General features: G+C 37.2%; 1 protein-coding gene across 7 annotated transcripts in view; it reads left to right on the top strand.

The window, feature by feature from the left end:
• Positions 1–23,657, top strand: part of HELZ (helicase with zinc finger) — a 158,857-nt gene that overhangs the window by 66,040 nt on the left and 69,160 nt on the right. For 6 of the 7 annotated variants that reach the window (XM_079904111.1, XM_079904109.1, XM_079904105.1 and 3 more), the window contains 8 exons: positions 4,517–4,696; positions 5,239–5,343; positions 10,837–11,015; positions 13,924–14,042; positions 15,406–15,551; positions 16,842–16,989; positions 20,110–20,293; positions 21,438–21,666. In XM_079904111.1, the coding sequence (XP_079760237.1) occupies positions 4,517–4,696; positions 5,239–5,343; positions 10,837–11,015; positions 13,924–14,042; positions 15,406–15,551; positions 16,842–16,989; positions 20,110–20,293; positions 21,438–21,666 (1,290 nt within the window). The remainder of the gene's footprint in view (positions 1–4,516; positions 4,697–5,238; positions 5,344–10,836; positions 11,016–13,923; positions 14,043–15,405; positions 15,552–16,841; positions 16,990–20,109; positions 20,294–21,437; positions 21,667–23,657) is intronic. The other variant, XM_079904110.1, reaches the window with a different exon arrangement.

Below are 23,657 nucleotides of genomic sequence, written 5' to 3'. Positions count from 1 at the left end.
CATGGAAGATGCTGTAAAGTTAATTGTTAATGTAAATATTTTTCTGCTTAAGTCTCTTTACACATCTTTACATGTAGTTAAATATGATACCTCTGTTTTGTTTCCAGACTAACTGTAGTGACAGCTCTATGACTGCATCTTTTTTATTCTTTTACTGGATTTTATCCTCTTGGCCCCTGCCCATGCCCAGCTCACTCCACCTTTTTTTTTTTTTTAAATCTCAGTGGCTCCACAAACTAGTTTATTTTTTAATCTCTTGTGTCAATCGAGTCATGGTAGCGTGGCCCTGCTCCATCTCTGACGGAGGCTCTGGTATCTTTACTGAGTGGTTTCCAAGGTCACCCTGGGTGCTGACATGAGCTGGCAGAAGGGGAAGCAGGAGCACGGAGGGCCATGTGGGAAATTTTTATGGGCCAGCCCTAGTAGTGACTTATATCATTTCCCCTCACACTTCATTTCTTCTGGTCCTAAAAACAGAACAAAGAAAAATATGCCTTATAATACAAAATCCAAGTCATTTCTCCCTTGTTTTTACTTTCCTCATTCTTGTTTTTACTGCCGAAGTTCTTGAGCAAGGGTGGCCACCCTACCTGCAGTGTATTCTCTCTCCTCGCCCCTGTGATCTTGCTCTCTGCTGCTCTCACCCTCCCGAAAGTGGTGAGTGGCATCTCATAGTGTTAGCTCTTATGTGATTCAGCTTCTCTGCATCCTTCCCTTTCCATCCCTACAGCCAGTGCGTAATTTAGAGCTGGACTATTTCAGTAACCTTCTAGTCGGTCGTCAGTCCTGCTGTCTGTGTCTCTATTCTGTGGTCCAACCCACATACTTCTTCCAGAGTTACTTTGCTAAAATAATCATTTCATTTCACAGCTTATAAACCTCTGAAGGGCTTCTGCTTGATATGCAGATAAAGTCTGAACGTCCTAATACAGAACTCATATTATGTGGTCTCATTGACAGTGCTTCTCAACAGTATCTTTTCAGGTTTCTTTTTACTTTTTTCTTCTTACTCTCCCTTTCTTCCTTTAAATCGTCATGTTCTAGCCATATAGAATTACCTTGATGTTTGTTTAATTTGCCCTGAACTTATTTGCCTCCTTATCTTTTAAAAAATTCTTTAAAATTAAAAAAAATCGTGGTAAAATCTACATAACGTAAAGTTTACCATGTTAACCATTTTTAAAGTGTGCAGTTCAGGAGTGCTGAGTGTACTCACATTGTTGTGTAGTTCATCTCCGGAACCTTTTCATGTTGCAAAACTGAAACTTTATACTCATTAAATGCTGCATTTCCCCCTCCCCCAGCCCTGTGTTCTATCTGTGTTTTTTTCTCCCTGAAATAATGTTTGCCCAATATTGATCTATTGGAGGATCTACCTGTCCTTTAAAATTTAGTCCCGCTCAAGGGCTCTCTCCTTCTAGTAAATGAATCTGCTCTTCCTTTTCATTATTACAACAAATATTTATTGATGCCTAGTATGTGCTAGGTTCAGTCAGTTTTGTACTTTCAAGCATAATTTCTCTAAAATTGATTTTTCTCAGTTGTGTACATTTCTGCTGTTCTCATTAGACTCTGAGCTTTTTAGAAGAGACCACATCTTATTTGTCTTTGAATCTCCAACACAACCTTGCACATTATTAACATATGACACATTTAAGTTAATAAGAATATCATGTTTAAAGAAGAAAATTAGGGTTTCAAATGTGAGGCTATACCAGTAAACTTATAGGCATTGACTTGATATGTTCACTTCTGAAAAATATATTGTGTATAGCAGTATATTCAAATACCACTGATTGCAAGTGTTAACTGCAAAAGTAAGGAAATGTCAAGTAGCAGAAAACTTTCAAGCAGGAAGAGATTTCATACCACTGTAATTTAAATAGTAATTAAAATGTATCTAGGTCTAGGAACGCTGAGAAGCTATTAGCCATTTAAAATCTTTTCTGGAATAAGGTGGAATATAGAAAGATAAATGAAATTGAGAAATTATTCTTGAGCATGTAGTCTATAAATTAATCACAACAATGCGTCAGACCAGGGAAAAAAAAAGAACTTATGGTTCAGGGAATAAAATAACTCTTATTTTATTCAGAGTAAACTTGAAGAGACTTTACATTGTTTTAATTGTGAAATTCAGAGATGACTTTTACCAGCATGTTTATTGTAAATCTTCTTCCCTTTATTAAGCAGGTAGTATAATAAATAGAGACAATTTGTTTTACTTACTGGCTTTCTGTAAATGTTCATCATTCATGACCAGAAACTATAGCGATGACTCACATTGGTAAAGTTTCTGATCTACTCTGAAGCGTTTATTTGCACTGAAACAATTGACAAGTAGAATGGTCTATATAAATAAAACGAAGAGATATCGACATACTTTAGAATTATACCTGTAAATCTGTCACTAATCTCTTAGATTTATACTTATGTATATAACCTAATATCGATCTCATTCATAAGTTCATTAAAGTCCCCAAATTTGAGAGATTAGAGGGTATTCTAAAAACATTTTTTGATTTTCAAAAGTGTGTGCTGGTCAAGTAATATCTTCTTTTTCTGAGATCCTCAGAAAATATTATAGTAATAGAAGTCAAAGTTAATTTTGCACTTATTGCTCAGTTATTTTTCCTAATAGCTTACATGCATGATCTTATTTGATCCTTTAAAATATCTATCTGATGCAAGTATCATTACCTCCATGTACAGATAAAGGAACCATTGGGGCCAGGTATCGTAGAATCATAGTGGTCAGGTACAGATGCAAGCGACAGTTTGTTGGATCGACTGTGGCTTAAACAAATAGAAGTAGAGGCCCAGAGCCGGGTGGTCGAGGGCTGGTACGGGGGCTCAGCAGTACCTTTGCAGACCTAGTCTCCCTTTTCTCTCTACTTAGAGAGCATATTAGTTTTCTTCGTGATGCCTGTTGTTGCCTCATGATTATAAGATGGCTTCTGCAGTTTTATTTATCATGAGCTTTTTCCAGCAAGGTGAAGGAGGAAGGCAAAGGAGCAGGAAGGCTTTCTTCTAGAGAGGCTTTGTTTTGTTTTATTGGGTATAGAAGCCCTTCTGAGGGACTTCTTTTACGTCTCGTTGACCAGAGTTGGGTCTCCAGCCACAGAGGCTGGAAAGGTAGTATTATAGCTGTCTGGGCTCAGTAGTAGAAGGAGGAAGAGACGGGCACCGCAGGTGGTTTGGGGGTAACCATTCCACAGCGTCTGCCACGTGTAGTAGCTCTGGACTTAGTACTTGCCTAAAGGAGTTTCCTTATTTATCGGAGATGGAGCATTGCTAGGTACTGGCAGAATTATGAGTAAAGAAACTGGTTAATGCTGAGGGATTCTTTGGAGTTTTCGTGAATGGCTTCCAGGAAATCTAGTGCCACTGGTCAGAGTCCTTTTGTGTTTTACTTAAAAAAAGTTAAATTTCAGAAAAATAAATAGTAACATGTTTATATGCTTAAAATTGTTTTTAAAATTTGTTTTCTAAGGTTTTAAATTAGGAGAATTTTGTTTGTTTGAAGCTATCTATCATAATATATAGCATTAGTTATAATTTTTTGAAACTGAAAGAGTTAAGAAGACTTTCCATAAATAACTAGCTTCTGTTTGAGTAGAGTGTAGCCTCACGGAGTGGGCATTTTGCTGTCTAAACTGTGTCCTCCTATTTCAGGATTATTTTGTAGGCATTTTGCAAATTTTCTAAGAGTCTCTTTACACGCCCTTCCTATTTTGGTTTACATCTCTATCATTTTTACCATAGTTGTTGCAATATTTAGTATTATAATTGTAGTTATGAGAAAGAATGCTGTTGATTCTCCACTTAGTTTGATCCCTTTCAGCATCTGCCGTCCATTTAAATCTTCAAAACTTAGCCAAGTCATAGAAGGGACACTAATAAGATAGATTTCATTACAACAGCCATTTGTGTTGCCATGACAGGTGTTCTGTACCCAGAAGAATAGGACGTATGTATGTTATTTGTGTGTGTGAAAATAATCAGAAAACATTTCATACTGTTTGACCTTAAAAAAAACCCTGCTATTTTCTGAATTAAGAACTTTGTAAAAGTTTGATATCTCTTAACCAGTGACACAGGTTTTTCTCTTTTTCTTTTGTTTTAAATTTTACTGAGAGGTCTTTCAATGGATTAGAATTTGAAAATCAGTTAGTTTCCCTTTTCCATTTTATTTGCTACGCAAAGAAACTGCTGTTACATAGCAACTAGACTGGAAGTGTGTTGTGATGTCTCTTGGTTAGTTACCAGAATCTTTTTGCACTTGGAAAGGACAGGATAACTAAAGTGAATTTTGATCAGAGTAGTAAAACACCCTACACCGACTTTGTTGGGAATTTTTTAAAAAGTGGTTTTAGAATAAGCATTTGTTTTTATAGATGCTATGTTATGTCAGTATTTTTAATGGTTCAGTGAAATTCAAGATACTTGTGTGCCATGTTCTGCTTATGAATAAGATGCATGTGTTTAAAATAACTTACATATTAATTTTCTTTAGACAATGGGATGAGCAGTTGGATCCTCGGCTAAACGCAAAACAGAAAGAGGCTGTTCTGGCCGTTACGACCCCACTTTCAATACAGCTGCCTCCTGTTCTCATCATCGGCCCCTATGGCACCGGCAAAACATTCACCCTAGCTCAGGCCGTCAAGCACATTCTCCAGCAGCAGGAGACCAGGTGAGATGGCGTTGTGTGTGCCCTGGTCTCATCAGCAGGGCACAGTTTCTGTCCTTGTTGTGAAGACAAAGCAAGGGCTAGAGAGACGATTTTCATCTTGCTTGTAAAAATTTAAAAAAGATACAAATAAAGAAAAAGAGCCACACTCAAACCCCAAAGCACTAAAATTTGAATTCTCTGAAAACGTACTGTTTTTAAAAATTGGCAACATAGAGAATGGTAGCTTTTAAATAGTCCTCAAAACGCCAAGTCTGCTAAGAGAGTGTGATAAATGTTAGTGCCAAAAGGGTTGGGTTTTTAAAAAATAATTTTATATGATAGATTTAAAAATAATTTGGGGGAACTTATCTCCTTTACAGCTTAAAGAGTAATTAAGCTTTAGTAATAATTTCCTAAAAGCATAACTGAATAATATGTTAGAGGTTACTGAGTAGGTTGAGGGAAATGTATTATATTAAAATGGCCACTGCTTTTTTTTGGTATTATACTGCTTGAATGGTTTTGTGTTTCATCATTCTTTTTATTTGCACCATTTATTTCAGCAGGATTCTCATTTGCACCCATTCTAATAGTGCTGCTGATCTCTACATAAAGGATTATTTACATCCATATGTAGAAGCAGGCAATCCCCAGGCAAGACCTCTCAGGTATTCTTTTAAGGCTTATTATGTCTCTGTATCATACTTTATTATTCTTAAGAAAAGGTGTCTATAAAGATTTTAGTAACTTGGAGAAAACCAAAATCTTTGTGCATTGGCATTTGGAGGTTATGCCTTTTGAAGAAACCATTTAAATTAAGGAAAAATTTAAAAATCTTTGACCATTCATTTCTTAAACATTAAGTAAAGAGAAAGACATCCTTTTTTAAGTTTTGTATGTAAAAAATGTGGTGACAATCTGAGCCGATTTTGATGTGTTCCTCTAAAAGCTACTATATATAAATTTATGATTAGATCAGTTTTAATTAAAATTCTAGCATACTTTGCATGGCAGAGTAGTCATGCAGTGATAGTTGTTTATGGAAATGAACTTTTGCCTGTGATCACGCAGGTAATTTCACAGACGCCGCACATTTAGGGAAGCATGAAGTTGAAGTGATTTCTGCAGCACGGTGTAACCGACTGGTACTTACAGCTCTTTGCTGTCATTTAAGAGAGAAAGAAAGTTCTAGGTTAATACAGGTCTACTAAGTGTCTATGGATATGAAATGTTCTTAGGTATAGGGTTGTGGGGGAATAAAATCCTTTTCTTCAGAAAACAATAAAGAACCATTAAATGGTTATTATACCATTTGCTCTCATTGTTATATGAATTAATGTTTAGTTTTGCCATTTTACAAACTAATATATCATGCCCTATGTTGTTCAAATACAATTATTGTTTAAAAATTAATTTCTAACCACACTTTTGAATCATAATTCACTAACTTTTTCTTTCTAGTTGAGCTTAGGCATGGAAAAATGAGGTTACGCTATTTAATTCTTTAATAACCATAAGCAAAGCCATTCGAATGATTTTGCAATTGCATTAAAAAGAACAAAAGAGAAAGAAGTGGCATGGCCTGCTAACACAGGTTTTTATGCCGTACGCTGTTTCTACTCTGAAGACAAATTAGAGAAGAAATAAGTATTTTAAGTAGAACTCAGTTTTATTTGATAAGAAAATATCACATGTGTACAGTCACTATAAATGAAAATGTGATATTTACCAATGGATAAATTCATCGAAAACTAGTTTGCTTCAGATTCTAATCTTTTTTAGCCCCTAAGTGAAATTGAGTTAGCTGCTAGCATTTTTGCTGTGAGTGTTCTTACTTCAGTGTCGATAAGATGTTTTATTGTTGGTAGAGCTTGTGTGTGTGCTTATGTTTGTGTATGTATGTTACGTAGGAACTGTGACAATCTCATTTATCATTGTACTTGGCTTGGAAACAGTGGAGTGAAGACCCCTCAAAGCTTGGTTGACCTAGCATAGGTCATTTGACATTTGGGGCAGGAGAGCTGTGGTTGATAAACACTGAACTCCATTATTTGGCTAGCATTATGTTTAGCTTTTCCCATGTAAAATTATGTTTTGGGCGTTACAATCCAACATGTAGTGCATCTAAACATGTAGGATAAGAAGTTATGTTCCAGTAGGGCCTATGTATAGTTGTAGTGGCCCAAATACAGAAACTTGCCCTCTAGCAGAAAATATTTGAATTTATTTAAATACAAATTTCATGTTATTTCATTTAATAAGTGGAATAAAATAAGAAAAGACTTGGGCCTCTATGTGGCGCTGTATTTTCGCCATAGTTTTTCTGTTCAGGAAAGATGTTCACTTGTGAATGTATTTCCTAGGAGGGTCACTACATTGAAATGTTAGGGTTTATTAGCACCATCTATTATGTTAACTGAGATTAATTTATAATTTTCCTAATGGACAACAAATATGAGTGGTATGGGAGATGCAGTAGAGAAAATTAGAATGGCCGAGCACTCTGGGGAGATCAGCTTTATGTGAATTGTCCCAGAACGCAGGGGAAAGAACACAAGAGGGCCCTAAGTGTCCGCATGTGACCTTGAAGACTTGTCTCTGTGGAATAAGAGTGATGATGACAAGTTTACCTTCCCACACTGTAGCTTAGTGGGCCCTAGTAAACGTGACAAAGTAGGGAAAGAGCCATAAACATTAAATAGTTAAAACAGTAGATATGTTTAAATATGCACACTTGTCATTAAAATGTATAAAAATTCTATTAGTTGCCAGGAGTTGAGCTTAAATTATTTGGGGATGGAGGTTTTAGAATCCATTTTAATTATATTTAGTTTCAGTTTTTACTTCTTACTTTATTAGAATTAGAAGATTTTAAAATGGAATAGAGAGGAAAACAGTTTCTGTGTCTGCTTCTGAAAATCAGTAGCTGATTCTGGCAGAGTTACCACTTATTAGATAAAGGCTATCTATGGAGAAAGTGGACATTTACTGTTTTCTGGACAAATAGCAGGTATATGTTATTTTATAAAGATCTTTAAATAAATAAATAAGGTCTTTCCGATTCTGTAGTATCTTATGTAATAATATTTTGGGGGTGTTCATTGCATATGAATTCAATACATGAATAAAATTTCAGTGAATTGAAATGGTATAGTACCAGACAGTCTTCTGTTTTAAATTTCAGTATAATTCATGTGGGGTATGTGGACAGTTTATTTCTAGAAATATGTAAATTACTTAGTTGGTGTCACCTTTTATACCATGGACTTGAAAGTGTCAATTCTCCAATTTTGAAAAATGTTGTTGGATGTGTTTTAAGTAATCTTATGGACAGTGTCTACCTTAAATGTTGCACAAAATGAAAGTACTGAGAAAATATTTAAGTCTTTTTTAAGTCAGCACTAGACTATTGTATTTTTAACGAAATGGGCCTAATGATCAAACTTTGTATTCTTACTAACTTCATCTTGAGTTAGCTTTCCAAGGTAACTACAAAAAAGTCAGTAATGAGGCTTAGAACTTCAATTTCTATTTTTTCTTTGAGAAAGAAGCAGTGCCTGGAGTTAGATTTGATAAGTAATTTGGAAAATGAATTTTTCAATTTTATAATGAAATGTTCATTTAAGAAAATATGGGAAAGCATGAAGAATAAAAATTACCTATAACCTTACCAGTCAGAGATAACTACTACTCACATTTTACAGTTTAATTTCTAGTCATTTATATGCTTAAATACACACACGTAAGTTAATATTAATGGAATCATAATTTGTAAATACTGTTTCAGATAATCTGTAAAATGAGATTTTTCATATATTTAAAAGTAAATTCTGCTTTGCTGATTTGATTAAATATTTTTTATTAAAACCTAAAATATGTTTAAGATTTTGACGTCTTTTAGGAGTGGTGTTGGCTACTTTCACAGTCCTTCCTATCATAGTAATGCTTTTAAAATACATTACTTTCCTCTATTACAATTTATTTATAAGTTAGGGACATTTATTAAACGCTTTTTTTTTTTTTTTGCTTTGCTTTGCTTAAAAAAAGACAACCAGTTTTAATTGTTTCATGGAGGGTTAGAACACATTGTAGAAGATCATGAGGTTAGTGTTTGTGCATATGACATTTGAGCTGCCTTTGAAACGCTCTAGAGGAGACAGATGTCAAATAAATAGTTGGATATGCATCTTGGAGCTCAGAGGTGAGGTCTTGGCTGGAGAGAGAAGAATGTGTGAGTCATCAGGGTATTGGTGGTAATTGAAGCCATGGGCCTGGGATGAGATTGTCAGGTGAGAGGACAGAGCTTGATGAGAGCACTAAAGGCTAAGCCTTGAGGAGCCAGCTTAGAGAGGTGGAAGGAAAGCAGGGAGCGGTTGAGTTATGGCAGCCGAGGGAGAGAATATTTCAAGGAGGGAGCAACCACAGAGCTGGATGCTGCTAATAAGTAACGTGATGGGCCCGGAAAATGTCCAGACGATTTAGTGACACGGAAGTTTATGTCCCTTGATTGGACCCTCACAGTCTCCTAAGTTCTTTGCTGCTTCACTGATTGCTGCTTCCCAGTCTCCTTTCCTGTGTCCCTCCATTCCCCAGCCTCTACATGTGGAAGTGGTCCATCAGCCATTCTTCCAACTAGTTTCCTTTTTATCTACACTTACTCTCCAGGTGAGCTCTTCTAGTCTCAGGGTTTAAGTATGATCTCAGTTGTATATTTCTTGTCTTAGGCATTCTTCTGAACTCCAAACTTATAAATACCTCTGCTTACTGGATATCTCTACTTGGATGTCTACTACTAAATATGTCCAAAACTGAATTCTCAATTCCCACCCCAAATTTGTTCCTCCCTATCACCACTACTGCCACTCATCCAGTTTCAAAGCCATGGAACATCCTTTCTCTTAAATTCCACATCTAGTATATCAGTAAATTCTGTCAGCATTACTCTCAAAATATGCAGTGATCTGACCATTTTCACATCTCTGCTGTTACCACCCTGGTTCAAGCTATCATTTTTTCTTGTCTGGATCCTTACAGCAGCCTCCTAATGGGTCTCCTTGATATTGCCCCCTCCCCCTGCCTCTCTCCCAGTCCCTGGTCTGATGGAGCAGCTGGTACTGGTTTGTGAGAGCCAATCATGTGCATATCTTCCCAAGTTCATGTGAAATTGGCCATGATAGTAGGTTTTATACCCCAGAAACCAGCTAACACTGCAGATCAGGTCACCCCCACCCCGAAGGCTGATAGTTCAACATTTGCCACCACATCACTGTCCAGCCCTCTTCCTGCCTCCAAAACTGTGTATTCTGTCCAAAGAAACAGAGGGGTCCTTTAACAACCTAAGGCGTGTCTCATGACATGTGCCCTGTTACAACTCTCTGATGGCTTTCCATTGAAATCAGAATAAATCCAAAGTCTTTATGAAAGTTTGCAAGCCATGTGACTTGCCTCTGTGCTGGACCATAGTAGATACCCAGCAGATCTTTGTGATGTGGGTAGGTTAGGGATGGGGGGAGGTGGGTGGGTGGATGGATGAGTTGTTTCTGTACCATCTTAGTAATCTGTTGTATGAGTCCTATTTCTGTTTTTCTTTTGCAATTAATAGACGAGATGCTCTTTCTTAAGATTTTTCTGATGGTCCAGAATTTAAATTTATTTTTAAATTTCCAGAACTTTAGATAGAGGTCTATTTAAATATAGGTATAAGAATATATTCTAAAGTGAAATGCAAGTAACTTTTAAATTTCTCTTGTAAGTATGCAATTCACTATATTTTATTAGCATAGATAATTAAAATATAAGTATATTTTTGTAAGAATATTCTAGGAAAAAAAAATAATTCCCAAATGGGAATGTTCTGAAGTAAAAAAACGAATGCTTATGAAACTCTGTGTGTCATTCTGTTGTAAGATTATTCTGAACACTTAAAAATAATTAGATATTTATCTTATCATAGTGTATATACTTTCTGCTTGATTCATTTTTTGGTGGGGGGAGTTACAGTTGTATGTTAAATTCTAATCCAGTAGAGTGTTAACAGTTACCAGACTTATTTGTTAATTTCCAGGTATTGTAGTCTTAACATCATAATGTCGCTATTTTGATAATCAGGTACTGGTAAGATGTTAATAAGTATAAATAGGAAATGTTATCTTCTTTTATAGGGTATATTTCAGAAATCGCTGGGTAAAGACTGTCCACCCAGTTGTGCATCAGTACTGTTTGATCTCAAGCGCACATTCCACCTTTCAGATGCCACAGAAAGAAGATATTCTTAAGCACCGAGTGGTTGTTGTTACGTTGAATACTTCCCAGTACCTCTGTCAGTTGGACCTTGAACCTGGTATGCTGACTCAAGACACAGAAGGGGTGCCTGAATGCACAGGGCTCTGCATTCAGTTTAGATCAGGGGTTGTGTTGGCCTGTGGGCCGTATCTGGCCTACTGTCTGTTTTTGTAAATCAAGTTTTATTGGATGGAACACAATCATGCCCATTTATTTACCTATATTTTCTGTGGGTTCTTTTGTGCTACAGCAGCTGAGTTGAGTAGTTGCAACAGAGATTGTATGGCCAAAAAAACCTAAAATGTGTACTCTTTGGCCCTTCACATACACAAAATTTATCAACCCCTAGTTTAGACATTTTAGTGACTGCTACTCTGTTTGTTCTCTAATTGGTCAGATGGTATTTACTTACTATTGATCATGTGAACAATTCAAATTTGGACAGTGTTGGTCTTTTTACAATTTTCCCAAGTTTTTAATTTCAAAATAGTTTTCCATTAATACAGGGTAGAGACAACAATCATGATAGGTTTTTTTATGACATGCTATTAAGATTATTTAGGTACAGGAACTATGTAAAAGCAAACTAATACTATACAGAGTACAGACAGATGGTGACAAGAAGTTCTGATAAATACGGCAGAACTCAACCATCAAAATGTGGTGTCACTTGAAGGTAGTTGCTTTGGAAGAATATTCATTTCTTACCGCTTTATTATAATTGTTGACATTGGTCAACGCTTCTTTGCTCTCTCCTTTTGGAATTGCTTTCAGAGCCAGTGACAGATTCTTTTAAGTCTCTGGAAGGTAGAGACAGTTCTCTTCATCTTGTATTCCTGGCACTTGGCCCAGGGTATAGACACCTGGAGGCCCTTGATAAACCTCTGTTTATCTTAAAGAATGAACAGTGGCCAAACTTTCTTTTTTGAGGGTAGAGTTAATTTTAGAAAAGCTTCAAAATCTTTCTGAGGCATATCTGGTAAATAAGGTAGGTTATCAAACTGAGCAATACCATTAGGGGTTGAAAAAAAAAAAGAGAGAGACGTGCCTCTCATGTAATGAGACTTATTTTTCTTGTGCACGCAGCTCATAGCTGGCTGGTGAGGGCAGTTACAAAAGCAGAGTTTCAAAAATGTTTTGAACAGTGGCTGCATCCATTGGAATGAGTTATATTTCCTCTCAGCTGACTTCTTTGATGGAACAACACTTATTTGCAATGTAAATGTTGGTATGTTTATTTAACAATCAGTCTCATTACTTCATGATTATACTCTGCATATTTGCCACGTAAATTAAATACCCAAGCCTCCTAAACAGTATAGTTTTGAGGAAGAGTAAAGAATGGCTTTGAAGAGCAAGAGTGTAGAACATTTATTGCACGTCAACGATCTGCTTTGTTTTAGGCATTGTTTATACTTTATTTAATTCTCATATCAACTCTGTGGAGGGTTATTTTACAGCTAAGACAACCAAGGCTCAGGCTAAATCAGTTTGACTAATTCAGGTTTCTTTTACTAGCTTAAGCAACAGTATAACAATTTCATGATTTATTCAGTTCCTGATTTAAGCCTAGTTCTATTTAATTAAAATGTTATCTAATGAAAACAGATTTTTTTCACTAGTCTCAGTTTTTTCCAATTTGATCCTATAATTATATAGTCATCTTCCTTAATTAGTCTTGTAGAACAAAAAGCACAAATTCTCCTCAACAGGGAGAAAAATGCACGTGTCCAAATCATGCTTGGGCCACTGTCATTAAATAGACAACAGTTATTGATACTTGTACTGTCAACACAGCCATTTGTTTGAATGGACCGTGATGATGGTGGTGATGGTGGTGGCGGTTATTACTGCCAGTCAGTAAGGTTTAGAAAGTTCCCAACCTAGAAACAAGTTGCATTAGGAAGTTGTATAAACAGATTGTTTGGAACTTGTTGCTATCCATAGAAATAGAGGTTAGGTTCTTGGGCCAACTCACAGGAGGCTAATTAATCTAGAGAGTTACAACTGGTCAGAGAAGCTACTTTGTGTTCTTTCCTGTGCTAGTAAAAACGGGGCCCCCCTCTCTCTGCCTCAGTGAGCTGGCCATAGGGGGCAACATTTACTTCTACACATTGAGACGGCAAGATTTGTCTTCTGTCTCCTCTTTTAGGGGCAAAGAGGCTTTTCCTCCTTTCTGTACACAGATTCCTGTGCCTCAGTGTGAGTGGCAGCAGTAACCCAGACGTGGGTGTTTGCATCTGGGGGATATTTGAAAATGTACATTTTTGATACTTGTGTCACTTTTGTTTTTTTCTTTTTCAGACTGGTGATAGTTTTACAGGCAGGATAGGGTCTTAGGCTAAAACATCGTATATCGTCTGTACGCACACATGCACGCGCGCACACACACGCGCGCACACACACACGCACACACACACACACTAAACCTAAATAATCAAAATAGTGAATTTGCTAACAGATAACCTTTGTTTTTGGTCAAAGTTAGATGATCACTTTCTCCTTTATATTAGATTTTGGGTATGATTTTCTTTAATGTCTAATGTATGTGTTTAAGCTAAAGTTACTTATAAACTACCATTGTTTTATTTTTGGTGTTTTAGCAAATAAATAGTGAAAGGATTTTGGGCCTATCACTGTTTTGTTGCCAGCTTTTCTTTGTGGTGAAAAGCTGCTATCTTGTACTTTTAAAGTCTTTTTTATGTGTCCTGATTTAACTGTTAGTCTTGGGGCCATTAGTACCAGATGTCATTTACATATCTATTGTTGAGTAAAATAGTTATTCCTTTCAACTTCTATTTTTAAATAATGATTTAAAGATATGATCTTCTAAATTGAGGACTGGCATTAAAAGTACTCACAGCTCTTAAATCAGGACACTAAACTCTTTCCTTAAAAGAAAAACACTACTCCTCCCTTTATCACTGCTGTAATATGCGGTCCTGTGTTTATACTGTACTTCGCAGGGTTTTTTACACACGTTCTATTAGATGAGGCTGCCCAGGCCATGGAGTGTGAAACCATTATGCCCCTAGCATTAGCAACTAAGGACACACGGGTTGTCCTGGCTGGTGACCACATGCAGGTGAGTGCCCTCTGAGTCACCGTGTTGAAAGAAACTTCTGTTATATTTTGATGTTTAATGTTTTGTTTTCTAAAACAGCCTATGAAATTGTGCCATGCATGTCAGTTTAAGTACTTTAAATATCTCTATACTAATAGTGGAAAATGTTGGTGTTTCTGAAGGAAAATTGCTACCCCACCCCACTTTTTTTCCTTCTTTGGCTAGCGAGTGGAATGAATGAGTCTATCAGTGTTCTAATTGTCATGTTTATTAATTTGAAGTTCCGTTCTCTGTAGTATGAATATTTGATTCTTACTTTTCTTTATCAAATAAATTTAAATTATCCTTCTTACGATTCCCCAGTTCCTGTCCCCAACATCTGTTTTCCTGAAGGGTTAATTTTTCATTATCATGGGAAACGAAGTGCCTAATTAAAAATAATAGCCAAAATCTCAAAGAACTTGTCTGATCTTAATACCGATGCATGAAAGAAAATTACAGTTTTTCTATTAAAATGTCAGTTTTGCAAAGTTTCAGTTTGAGGTTCTTTCTCTTTTGTCACAGTTGGTTGAGATTGAACCTACACAGTGTTGTAGCTATCCATTTAGGAAAGAGTTGAAGGTAGAGGGACAAGTTCTGTTTTTGTTTCTTTGCCAGAAGTTTAATTTTGTTCTTAGCATCAAAGTTATAATCAAGGATGGCTCCTTCCACTTTACAAGATAAAGATGGCTTTTTTGCTAATTATTAAAAATAAGTGTTTTAGTCATAGGCGGTGTATCCTGCTAGCTCACTGTTTAAAATAGTTGCTTAATTTTAGTGAGACAGTTGATTGACTCCCCCAGTGATGCAGTGGGTTGCATCCCTAAAATTACTAAGGTAGTAGCTATTTATTATTAAGTTGGAAGAGTCTTTTTTTTTTTTGCGGTACGCAGGCCTCTCACTGTTGTGGCCTCTCCCGTTGCGGAGCACGGGCTCCAGACGCCAGACGCGCAGGCTCAGCGGCCATGGCTCATGGGCCCAGCCGCTCCGTGGCATGTGGGATCTTCCCGGACAGGGACACGAACCCGTGTCCCCTGCATCGGCAGGCGGACTCAACCACCGCGCCACCAGGGAAGCCCGGAAGAGTCCTTTATTAACCTATGTGTAGAAACTCTAGGTTAGTGTTGGCATGCTGAAACGAAAAGTTAGAAAATTTAGCCTCATTCTATATAGTAGTAAAATTGTTCCTAGAAAAATATGTTTGACTCTGCTTATTCCAGCATTCAGCATGTTGAGGTTTAGTACATCAGAAGTTTCAGCATGGTGGATTTTTTTTAAAGTATGTTAAAAAAAAATACTATTTGTATATTTAGTTAAATTCTCTCCATGTGTCTCTCTGTTACAGCTCAGCCCTTTCGTTTACAGTGAGTTTGCCAGGGAAAGAAACCTTCACGTTTCACTGCTTGACCGGCTCTATGAGCATTACCCTGCCGAGTTTCCCTGCAGGATCCTCCTGTGTGAGAACTACCGCTCCCACGAAGCTATCATCAAGTAGGTGTGAGCTGCCCCTCTGTCACACTTTGTGTGGTCTGGTGGAAGGGGACTCAAAACAGCACTGTTCCTAGGGACAGATTATTCCCAGCAGAGTTACATGGTGTCCCTAGTGTTGCAAATTATGTTTAATTTTATGTCTGTGAAAGTATACTTCAAAAGTCAGTTGTAATTTATTATAGTAGGGCAGTTCTGGAAACAAAAACTTCAGGTTCTACTAGCTATAAACATATTTTTCTGTGACTAAATATATAATGTATATGTAAAACTACATGATGTAGTAAACAAATATGTTGACAAGCCGCATAATGGTTTGCGCATGTGTGTCTGGCTGTGTTATACAAGGAGTCTATTTGAAAAGAAAGGAAGGATGGGAGGGAGGAAGGAAAGAAAACCATGCAACTTAGTAATAAAGTTTTAAAAGGTCTCTATTAAACATAGTATGCATCTATACAAGTAAAAGTATCATAAATGGTAGCCCAGTGAGTAGTCACAAACCAAACGTACCCCTCAACCAGCATCCAGACCAAAAAACAGAATGTTCCCAGCACCCTGGGAAGCCCCTTTGTGCTGCATTCCTGTCACTGTCACCACCAAAATCTTAGGATTTTTTCAAGTTTAGTATAATTTAATAATATTGATTATGGCGGTCATGTGAAACTAATTTTTAGGTTTCTCTGAAAGCAGTAGGAGAGATACAAAAATAAGTTTAGATTTAAATATGGCTTTTATCAATATCTCGAAACGTGATTCCTCTTTTATTGTTGCCAGTCATTTGCTACAGTCAGTGATGAATCGAGTACTACGTAATATCTTCATTAGTAGAGTATTCATTTTACAGTTGACTGGAATACCCTTCAATTGTGTGTATTGTTTCAGTGTCTATAGATCTTTGTGTTTGCATAAGTATATGATCCACATAAATAAAAATATACATTTAAAAAATTTGAGTACAGAAAACCATAACAGCTAGCAAATTTCCTCATGAAACAAGAGTTCCATCTAGTACTGAACTGTCGTCATTTCTTCCTTTTCTTTCTATGTTCTGGCTTCATGCCTTCCCCAGGTCAATTCATTTATCGGTGGTATACCAGGAGCCCACTGTGTTTTCATTGCTGTGGCTAATTTTGGTGAAAATCTTGGCATCATGGGTATTAGATGTTTGGATTAAAATTAATCATGGGCATAAATCAACGTGAAATTTGACTGGTAATTTTTTCTTACGGCTAAAATTAATTTTGATGATAGGTTACTTTTTATTTATATATTTATTTCGGTCTTTTTCTGCAGTTACACCTCTGAGCTCTTCTATGAGGGCAAACTGATGGCCAGTGGAAAGCAGCCAGCACACAAGGATTTCTACCCACTAACCTTCTTTACAGCACGAGGGGAAGATGTACAAGAGAAAAATAGCACAGCTTTTTATAATAATGCAGAGGTACCTTAGTCCTTTTTGCAAATTGTTGACATTTTTGCAGTCATATATATAGTCTGGTCTTATTAAGCGTTTATTTAAAATTTTGGGTTGATATTTTATTGTGTGTTGACTTCATATACATGAAAATAGTATGGAAGTTTATTCTTTCTTGTGTAACATTGATTTGTTAAGATGAATCTGCCATGGGAAACAAAAACTTTGATTTACATTTTGTCTTAATGCCAAAATACAGAACCTCATTTAAAAGAAGCCATCTAAAATGGACTGAGGTCACAATTTATAGTGCACACTCCAATGAGGCATCGTTTTACATGAGTAAAAAGACTTGACTTGTGGAATCCTGCGCTCCGGGGGGTCACACAGACCCACATGACGATGGTGCTAACCCATTATGTGCTGCAACGTGTGTGGTTCTCTCACAGTTTCTGACTTTTTAAGTTCAGAGAAAATGTGGGGAGTATGAGGAGTCAGATCAGGTAGCAGACTAACACCTGTGATGTCTTTAGGGGCCAGCGGGCCAGAGAGCCTGAGGTTTGGTTCTGGCTGTCACAAGGGAGTGGAGTTCTGGACTTCAGGAAACCCAGGGGAGGATGTGTGCATCGTTGGTCATTAGAAGAATGATTCGTGATATGTGATCTCCATCTCCCTTTCTTCCCTTGAGTCCCGTGATTTACTCATTTTATTTACCAAAAAAAATGCCATTTATTAGGTAATAGTAATTCATCTTTCCATTAAAAAATTGGTCAGAGGCCTGTAGTTAGAAGTCAGTACAAGAAAATTGACAGTACCTACTTGATAAACTCCTAGCCAAAAGTAAAGAAACTTGACATTTTAATTAGTCTGTGCCAATTAATTTTAGCAAAAGGTAAACTTTTCTTTACCTGTTTGAAATATTGACAAATAACTCTAGGGTTTCCTTTATTACTTTTGCACTCAGGTTGGAAACTGCTGGCTGGAAAATCAGTTAAGAAGAGAAAGGAAAATAAATATACTATTATACTGTCTTTTATAATTAACCATGTAATTACCTTTAGTAGTATGCTCTGTTTGTGTGAATTCAAATTACTGTCTGGTGTCACTTGCTTTCAGCCTGATGAATTTCTCTTAGTGTTTCTTTTAGGGCAGGTCTGCTAGTAAAGAATTCTTTCAGTTTTTGTTTTTTTCTGGGAATGTCTCTATTTTGCCTTCATTTTTGAAAAGTAGTTTTGCTGGATATTAGATGATTGAGTTACTTCTTTCAGCACACTGAAATATGCTTTCCTACTGCTTTATTGCCCTCATTGTTTCTGATGAGCAGTCATCTGTTAATCTTATTAGAGTTCTTTGTAAGTGATGAGGTGTTTTTTTGTTGCTGTTATCAAGATTTTGTTTTTGTCTGTGACTTCTACCGTGTTGACTATGGTACGAGCGAAGGAGACAGCCTGCTTCACCCACTGTCCCACGCAGGCCCTCCCTGTGCAGCAGGAGGTGGGGAAGGGGAACAGGTGCCACCCAGGCGCTGCCAGCTGCTCATGGCCTCCTGCTGCACCTCGCTGGGGCAAACGAGATCTCTGATGTTCATCCACTGCTGTAACCGCCTGGAGTAGCTCTTTCCCCCCAGGGAGCTGGAGCAGGTGGGAGCTACGCCTCAGCTGCTGAGACAGTCCTGTAGGACAGGGGGCTGCGGGAGAGCGGGGCAGCCCCAGCCTTCCACTCTTCTTCCTGACTTCCTGTAGACTTTGGTGAAACAACGCTTCTCAGTGTCTTGGCAGCTCTTTGATCGTCTCCAGAGACTTCGAACGATTATCTGTTGGCCTTGACCAGCTTCATAGATGTCTATCTGGGAGAGGGCTTTCCCCAAGCTCCTCATACCATTCCAAGCCTGTGTATTTTGACTACAGTTTTATGCTGCCTATTATATAAGGGGTAACAGAGGGACGAAGTGGAGAACTGGTTATGTGTTGCTTGTTCCTTATGGGTGAGAGCGCCATGTTTTCAATCCAGTTGACTCATCGGAATCCTTGGACGGTCTGGGTAGTTGTTTCACTTGCTGTTATTTCATTATAACAACAGGATGACTAGAGTCTGTTCCTCTGTCATTCATTGAATTTATATGTGGAAGTGGGAACTGCATCCTGGCCATTAATCCTCGAGTTCTTAAAAGGAATAAAACTATCAAATTTTTGTGTATTTACTATTATAAATTTAAGTAGATATTAACTAACAAATAGTAAATAAATAATGTATTTAAAAGACATTAAAATTTTCTCCTTCCTCTCTCTGCCCCTGGACTCTTGCCTGACCCTCTATTGAGCTTGCCTTATAATACGTATTTTAAATTAGGAATCTGTTTTCTAACTATACAGTAATCTCTTCACAGGCAAGGAGCGTGTTTTAGTAATCATTTTGTCCCCTACTGTGCCAAGCATCAACACTATTTGTTTGATGAATTCATCGAATCAAAGTAGATTAAACTACACTAAAAGTTCTACTCTAATTCACTAAGTGGGGTCCAGAAAATCCAGATGGTAAAATACGGGCTTACTTCACTGCAAGGTTAATGACAGGGCGTGGGCAGAGTTGTACCATGAGAAGGCAGTGAACTCTGAGAGTCTGTCCTGAGGTCCAGATTTGCCCCAGTCCCAGCTGCGGTTTGCTGCCAGCTGTTGGCTGTTCTGTTTACTTATATCCACGGGGAGAGGAGGAAGGGTAGCCCTCGCACTGCTGAGACGTTGGCGGCGCTGACTCTGGGGCTCTCCTAATGGGTTTCATCGGCCTGAGCTACAGAGTGGACTGAGAAATACTGGGAACGTGGGGTTGCCGGTCCCACGCGCCTCTCTCTAAACAGGAACCCGAACCTGTCCCCATTTGAGAAGGGGGGCCAGGTAAGGGGTGGGGCCAATGGCCAGTTACATCGTCTCCGATTTTCACGTTTTCACTGGGTGCACTATTGTAGAGATTTACTGCTTGAAATGTAAGCAAAAATGTGTTCACATCAGCAAAGCATTATTCCTGGTTTGAGGTGGTTTTAAAACGACATTTGCTAAAATGGAATCCTTTGTACATCAATTTCAGTTACCATATTCTTTTCTCCAAGCACTTGTATAACTTTAATATGTATACATGTACGTTTGTTTAAAGGTCTTTGAAGTGGTGGAACGTGTGGAAGAGTTAAGAAGGAAGTGGCCAGTAGCGTGGGGGAAGTTAGATGACGGCAGTATTGGTGTGGTGACTCCGTATGCCGACCAGGTGTTCAGGATACGCGCTGAACTTCGAAAAAAGAGATTATCTGATGTTAACGTCGAAAGGGTGCTAAATGTTCAAGGTAGCTATTAATGGAAATGAATTAAGTTATTCAAATGGTTAGATCTTAAAGTGTGTGCACATTTGATTTTTAGTTTTCAAGATCTCTTTTCTGGACAAGCAATTATGTATTCGTTTCATACCAAGTTCTTTAATGCCAAATTTGGCAATTCAAGGTCGAGCTCATTTACATGTTCGTTCAATTTCTATATCCAAATAAAAGAAGTATCAACAAATGGATTTCCTCCATGACTGTAACTGCAAATATCTGTATGCTGTAGTTGCAATCGCAGTAGCATACAACACCTATTGTTGTTATAATGTATCTGAGGACTAATTTGTTTATAAAGATTTTTAAAAGCTTGTACCTGTCAAGCAAATTTTTAAAGGCATAGCTTGTTCTTCATCTAGATTTTCCTAAGTGAATAAAGCAACTCTTTTAAATTTTCATGTAATTAGTTGCTATGAAATTTGTGCATTTAAGTAAGTGAAGCAACACTATAATGTGAGTGCCAGAAAAGCCCAGTACAATCTGAAGTTTCATGGTAATATACAATAATAAGAGTAAGACAATTTCTAGATTATGGGGGAAAAAAATAGCTCCAGTATACCATGCATTCAGATCACGCAGAATTTGGGTGTGCATTTTAGAAAGAATGTTACTAATAAACTAGGAAGCGTCCAGAGACGACCTAGCATAGTTAGTGGTCTAGAAACTGCCCTGTGGAGTCAGAAATGGTTGAAGGAACTAGGATTGTTTGGCCTGGAGAGGAGAGAACGAAGAATTGACACTAGAACTGTATTCGCATCTGTGGAGACTTGTCATAGAATGAGGGAAGAGATGTGTCGATGTAAGAAAGAACATGTACAGACTAGTCTCTCTCTAGGCTTCCTTATGGAATCAGTTCTTTTGGGTGTGTTTCCAGAAGTAGAGTTGCTGCATCATATGTTAGTTCTATGTTTAATTTTTTGAGGAACCGCCGTGGTATTTTCTATAGTGTTTTACATACTGTTTTATATTTCCACCTACAGTGAACAAGAGTTCCAGTTTCTCCACATTCTCATCAGCACCTCTTATTTAGCAATAAGATTTAAAAAATGAAATGCTTTTATTATATGGCTCAGAATAACAGTCCTCTTATTTTTAATTATTTTTTTTTTTACAGGAAAGCAATTCAGAGTTTTGTTTCTTAGCACAGTACGTACAAGACATACTTGTAAACATAAACAGACACCAATTAAAAAGAAAGAGCAACTGCTGGAAGATTCCACGGAGGACTTAGATTATGGTTTTTTATCTAACTATAAGCTTCTCAATACTGCCATCACAAGAGCGCAGTCCCTGGTTGCCGTGGTGGGTGATCCCATTGCTCTGTGCTCTGTTGGAAGATGCAGGTAATGACGTGTTAGTGTTTGCGGCATTAGGGGGGAATGTAGAGTAATTTGCATCCCTGTGCACATATTTATATGACCTCCTGGCTAATGAAAATCAAGTTTAGTCTTAACTAATACCCAGTGGGAACACAAAAATATATTGCTTTGAGCCTATTCATTTTGTACATGAAATTGTGTGTTCATTGAATCAATCATCATTCACAAGGTGTTTCCTGAGTGCCTACTGTGCTCTAAGTACTCTTCTAGCCACTGAGGATACATCAGTGAACAAAACACAAATATCTCTGCCTTTGTGGGGCTTAACATTTTATTGGGGAGGAGAGGAACACCGACAGTAAGCAAAATAAAAACACTGTAGTATTTTATGTGGTAAGTTCAGTGGAAGAAATAGAACATCAAGGGGCATTAGAAGTGATGGGGTAGGGTGGGCGGTTTGTGATCTCACATGGTGTGTGGGGTCAGAGAAGGCCTCACTGAGAAGCTGACTCTGGAGTTGAGGGTATGAGCTACGCAGGCTCCTGGGGTAAGAGTGCTCCAGGACAAGGGACTGACCAGTGCGAGGTCCTGAAGGTGGTTTTGTGTGTGTGCGTTGTCTTTGATGGAGACTGAATTTCATACCCATACTCCCCTCTTTTTTCCTTCATTATTGTTTTAGCTTGTTTTTGATGAGTTTCCTTCTCATTTTCTCTCAAGGCTTCTCAGTGCAAATCTTTGTGTCTGGTTAATCCAGAGGATCTTAAAATTAGGGGGTTAAAAAGGGTTGGTACTTGTATTTGGAAAGAACTGTTAGTATTCCTTAGATTGTAGCCATAAGGAATGTTAAAATATCAACATAAATAAAAAACTTCTCCTTGTACACTTACGATTTATACTAGTTAATAGGACTTTTAACTGTATGAAGCCAGTAATATAAGACTTGGCCTACGCAATGTTGAAAAACTATGTTACAAAAAAACAGTTGAACAGAAATTTAGAATATCCTTTATGAAAAAGAAAGAAATACACGAGGGATTACTTAAAATTTTTTAAGTGTTCTAGTACCTGTCAGAGTGAGTTCAGAAAAGTAGAAAGAGGTGCCGATGGTCTCAAATACGCCTTGGGTAGTTATTTCTTCGTGATATGTTAAAGTAGACAAAGTTGTTAGGAAGTGGCCCGTTTAAACCAAGTTTTCTGTTGCAATATAGATATAGCAGCATTTTATTATCTGTTTTCCTGTCTCAGCAGGAAAAAAGTATTCTATGGCAAAGGAAACAATTTGGGACCTTTAAGAATAAGCTGCATACATTAGAGTTTAAGATTCCAAAAGAAGTTAATATACTTTATAGGGGAAAGCCATTAATCACGTAGAGTTTAATTTATGGTTACATTCTGAAGAATAACCTTTTATTTTTAAGGAAGTAAAACTTGAATGGTCCATGATTTGTTTATATATAGCTAAACAGCTCTATTGTAAAATATCTTTAGTTTCTTGTTTTAAAAATAGATTTCCATTAATTTTTAGCCACTAATGACAAAAAGTTGGGGAAGGAACTATATTAATTCCAAGACACCAATGAATAAAACTAAGGCTATTAATTTGGCTTCCTTCCTGAGAAGTTCACTTTAGTTACTTTACTGTTCATTGCAAATATATTTGGTTAGAATATTGCTGTGGTAGTTTACCATTTTTGTTTATATTTATCATTTGATAAATGTGAGAACACATACAGTTTGATTAGAATTTTATTAGATTAACACATGTAAAGTAGGCCGACATGTATTAAAAGCAACTAGAAACTGTTGTGGGAATAAATAGGTATAACAGTAGTCTTGAGTGACATTACTTTTGGACATTCTTTATAAATAACCCCAAACGTTTACCAACATGCATATTTTTTAAAATCATTACCCCTTTCCACAGAGGTATATTATACTGTGAATTACATGAGATCAGCATTTTTCACCCCTTCTCTGACATAAGTCGTTATTTTCTCAGAGCAAATAGGTGAATG

Source organism: Stenella coeruleoalba (assembly GCF_951394435.1).
Source record: "Stenella coeruleoalba genome assembly, chromosome: 19".
In the NCBI taxonomy this organism is placed as follows: domain Eukaryota; kingdom Metazoa; phylum Chordata; class Mammalia; order Artiodactyla; family Delphinidae; genus Stenella; species Stenella coeruleoalba.
Note: the sequence above shows the minus strand (reverse complement) of the source record. Positions and strands in the feature narration are given on the sequence as shown.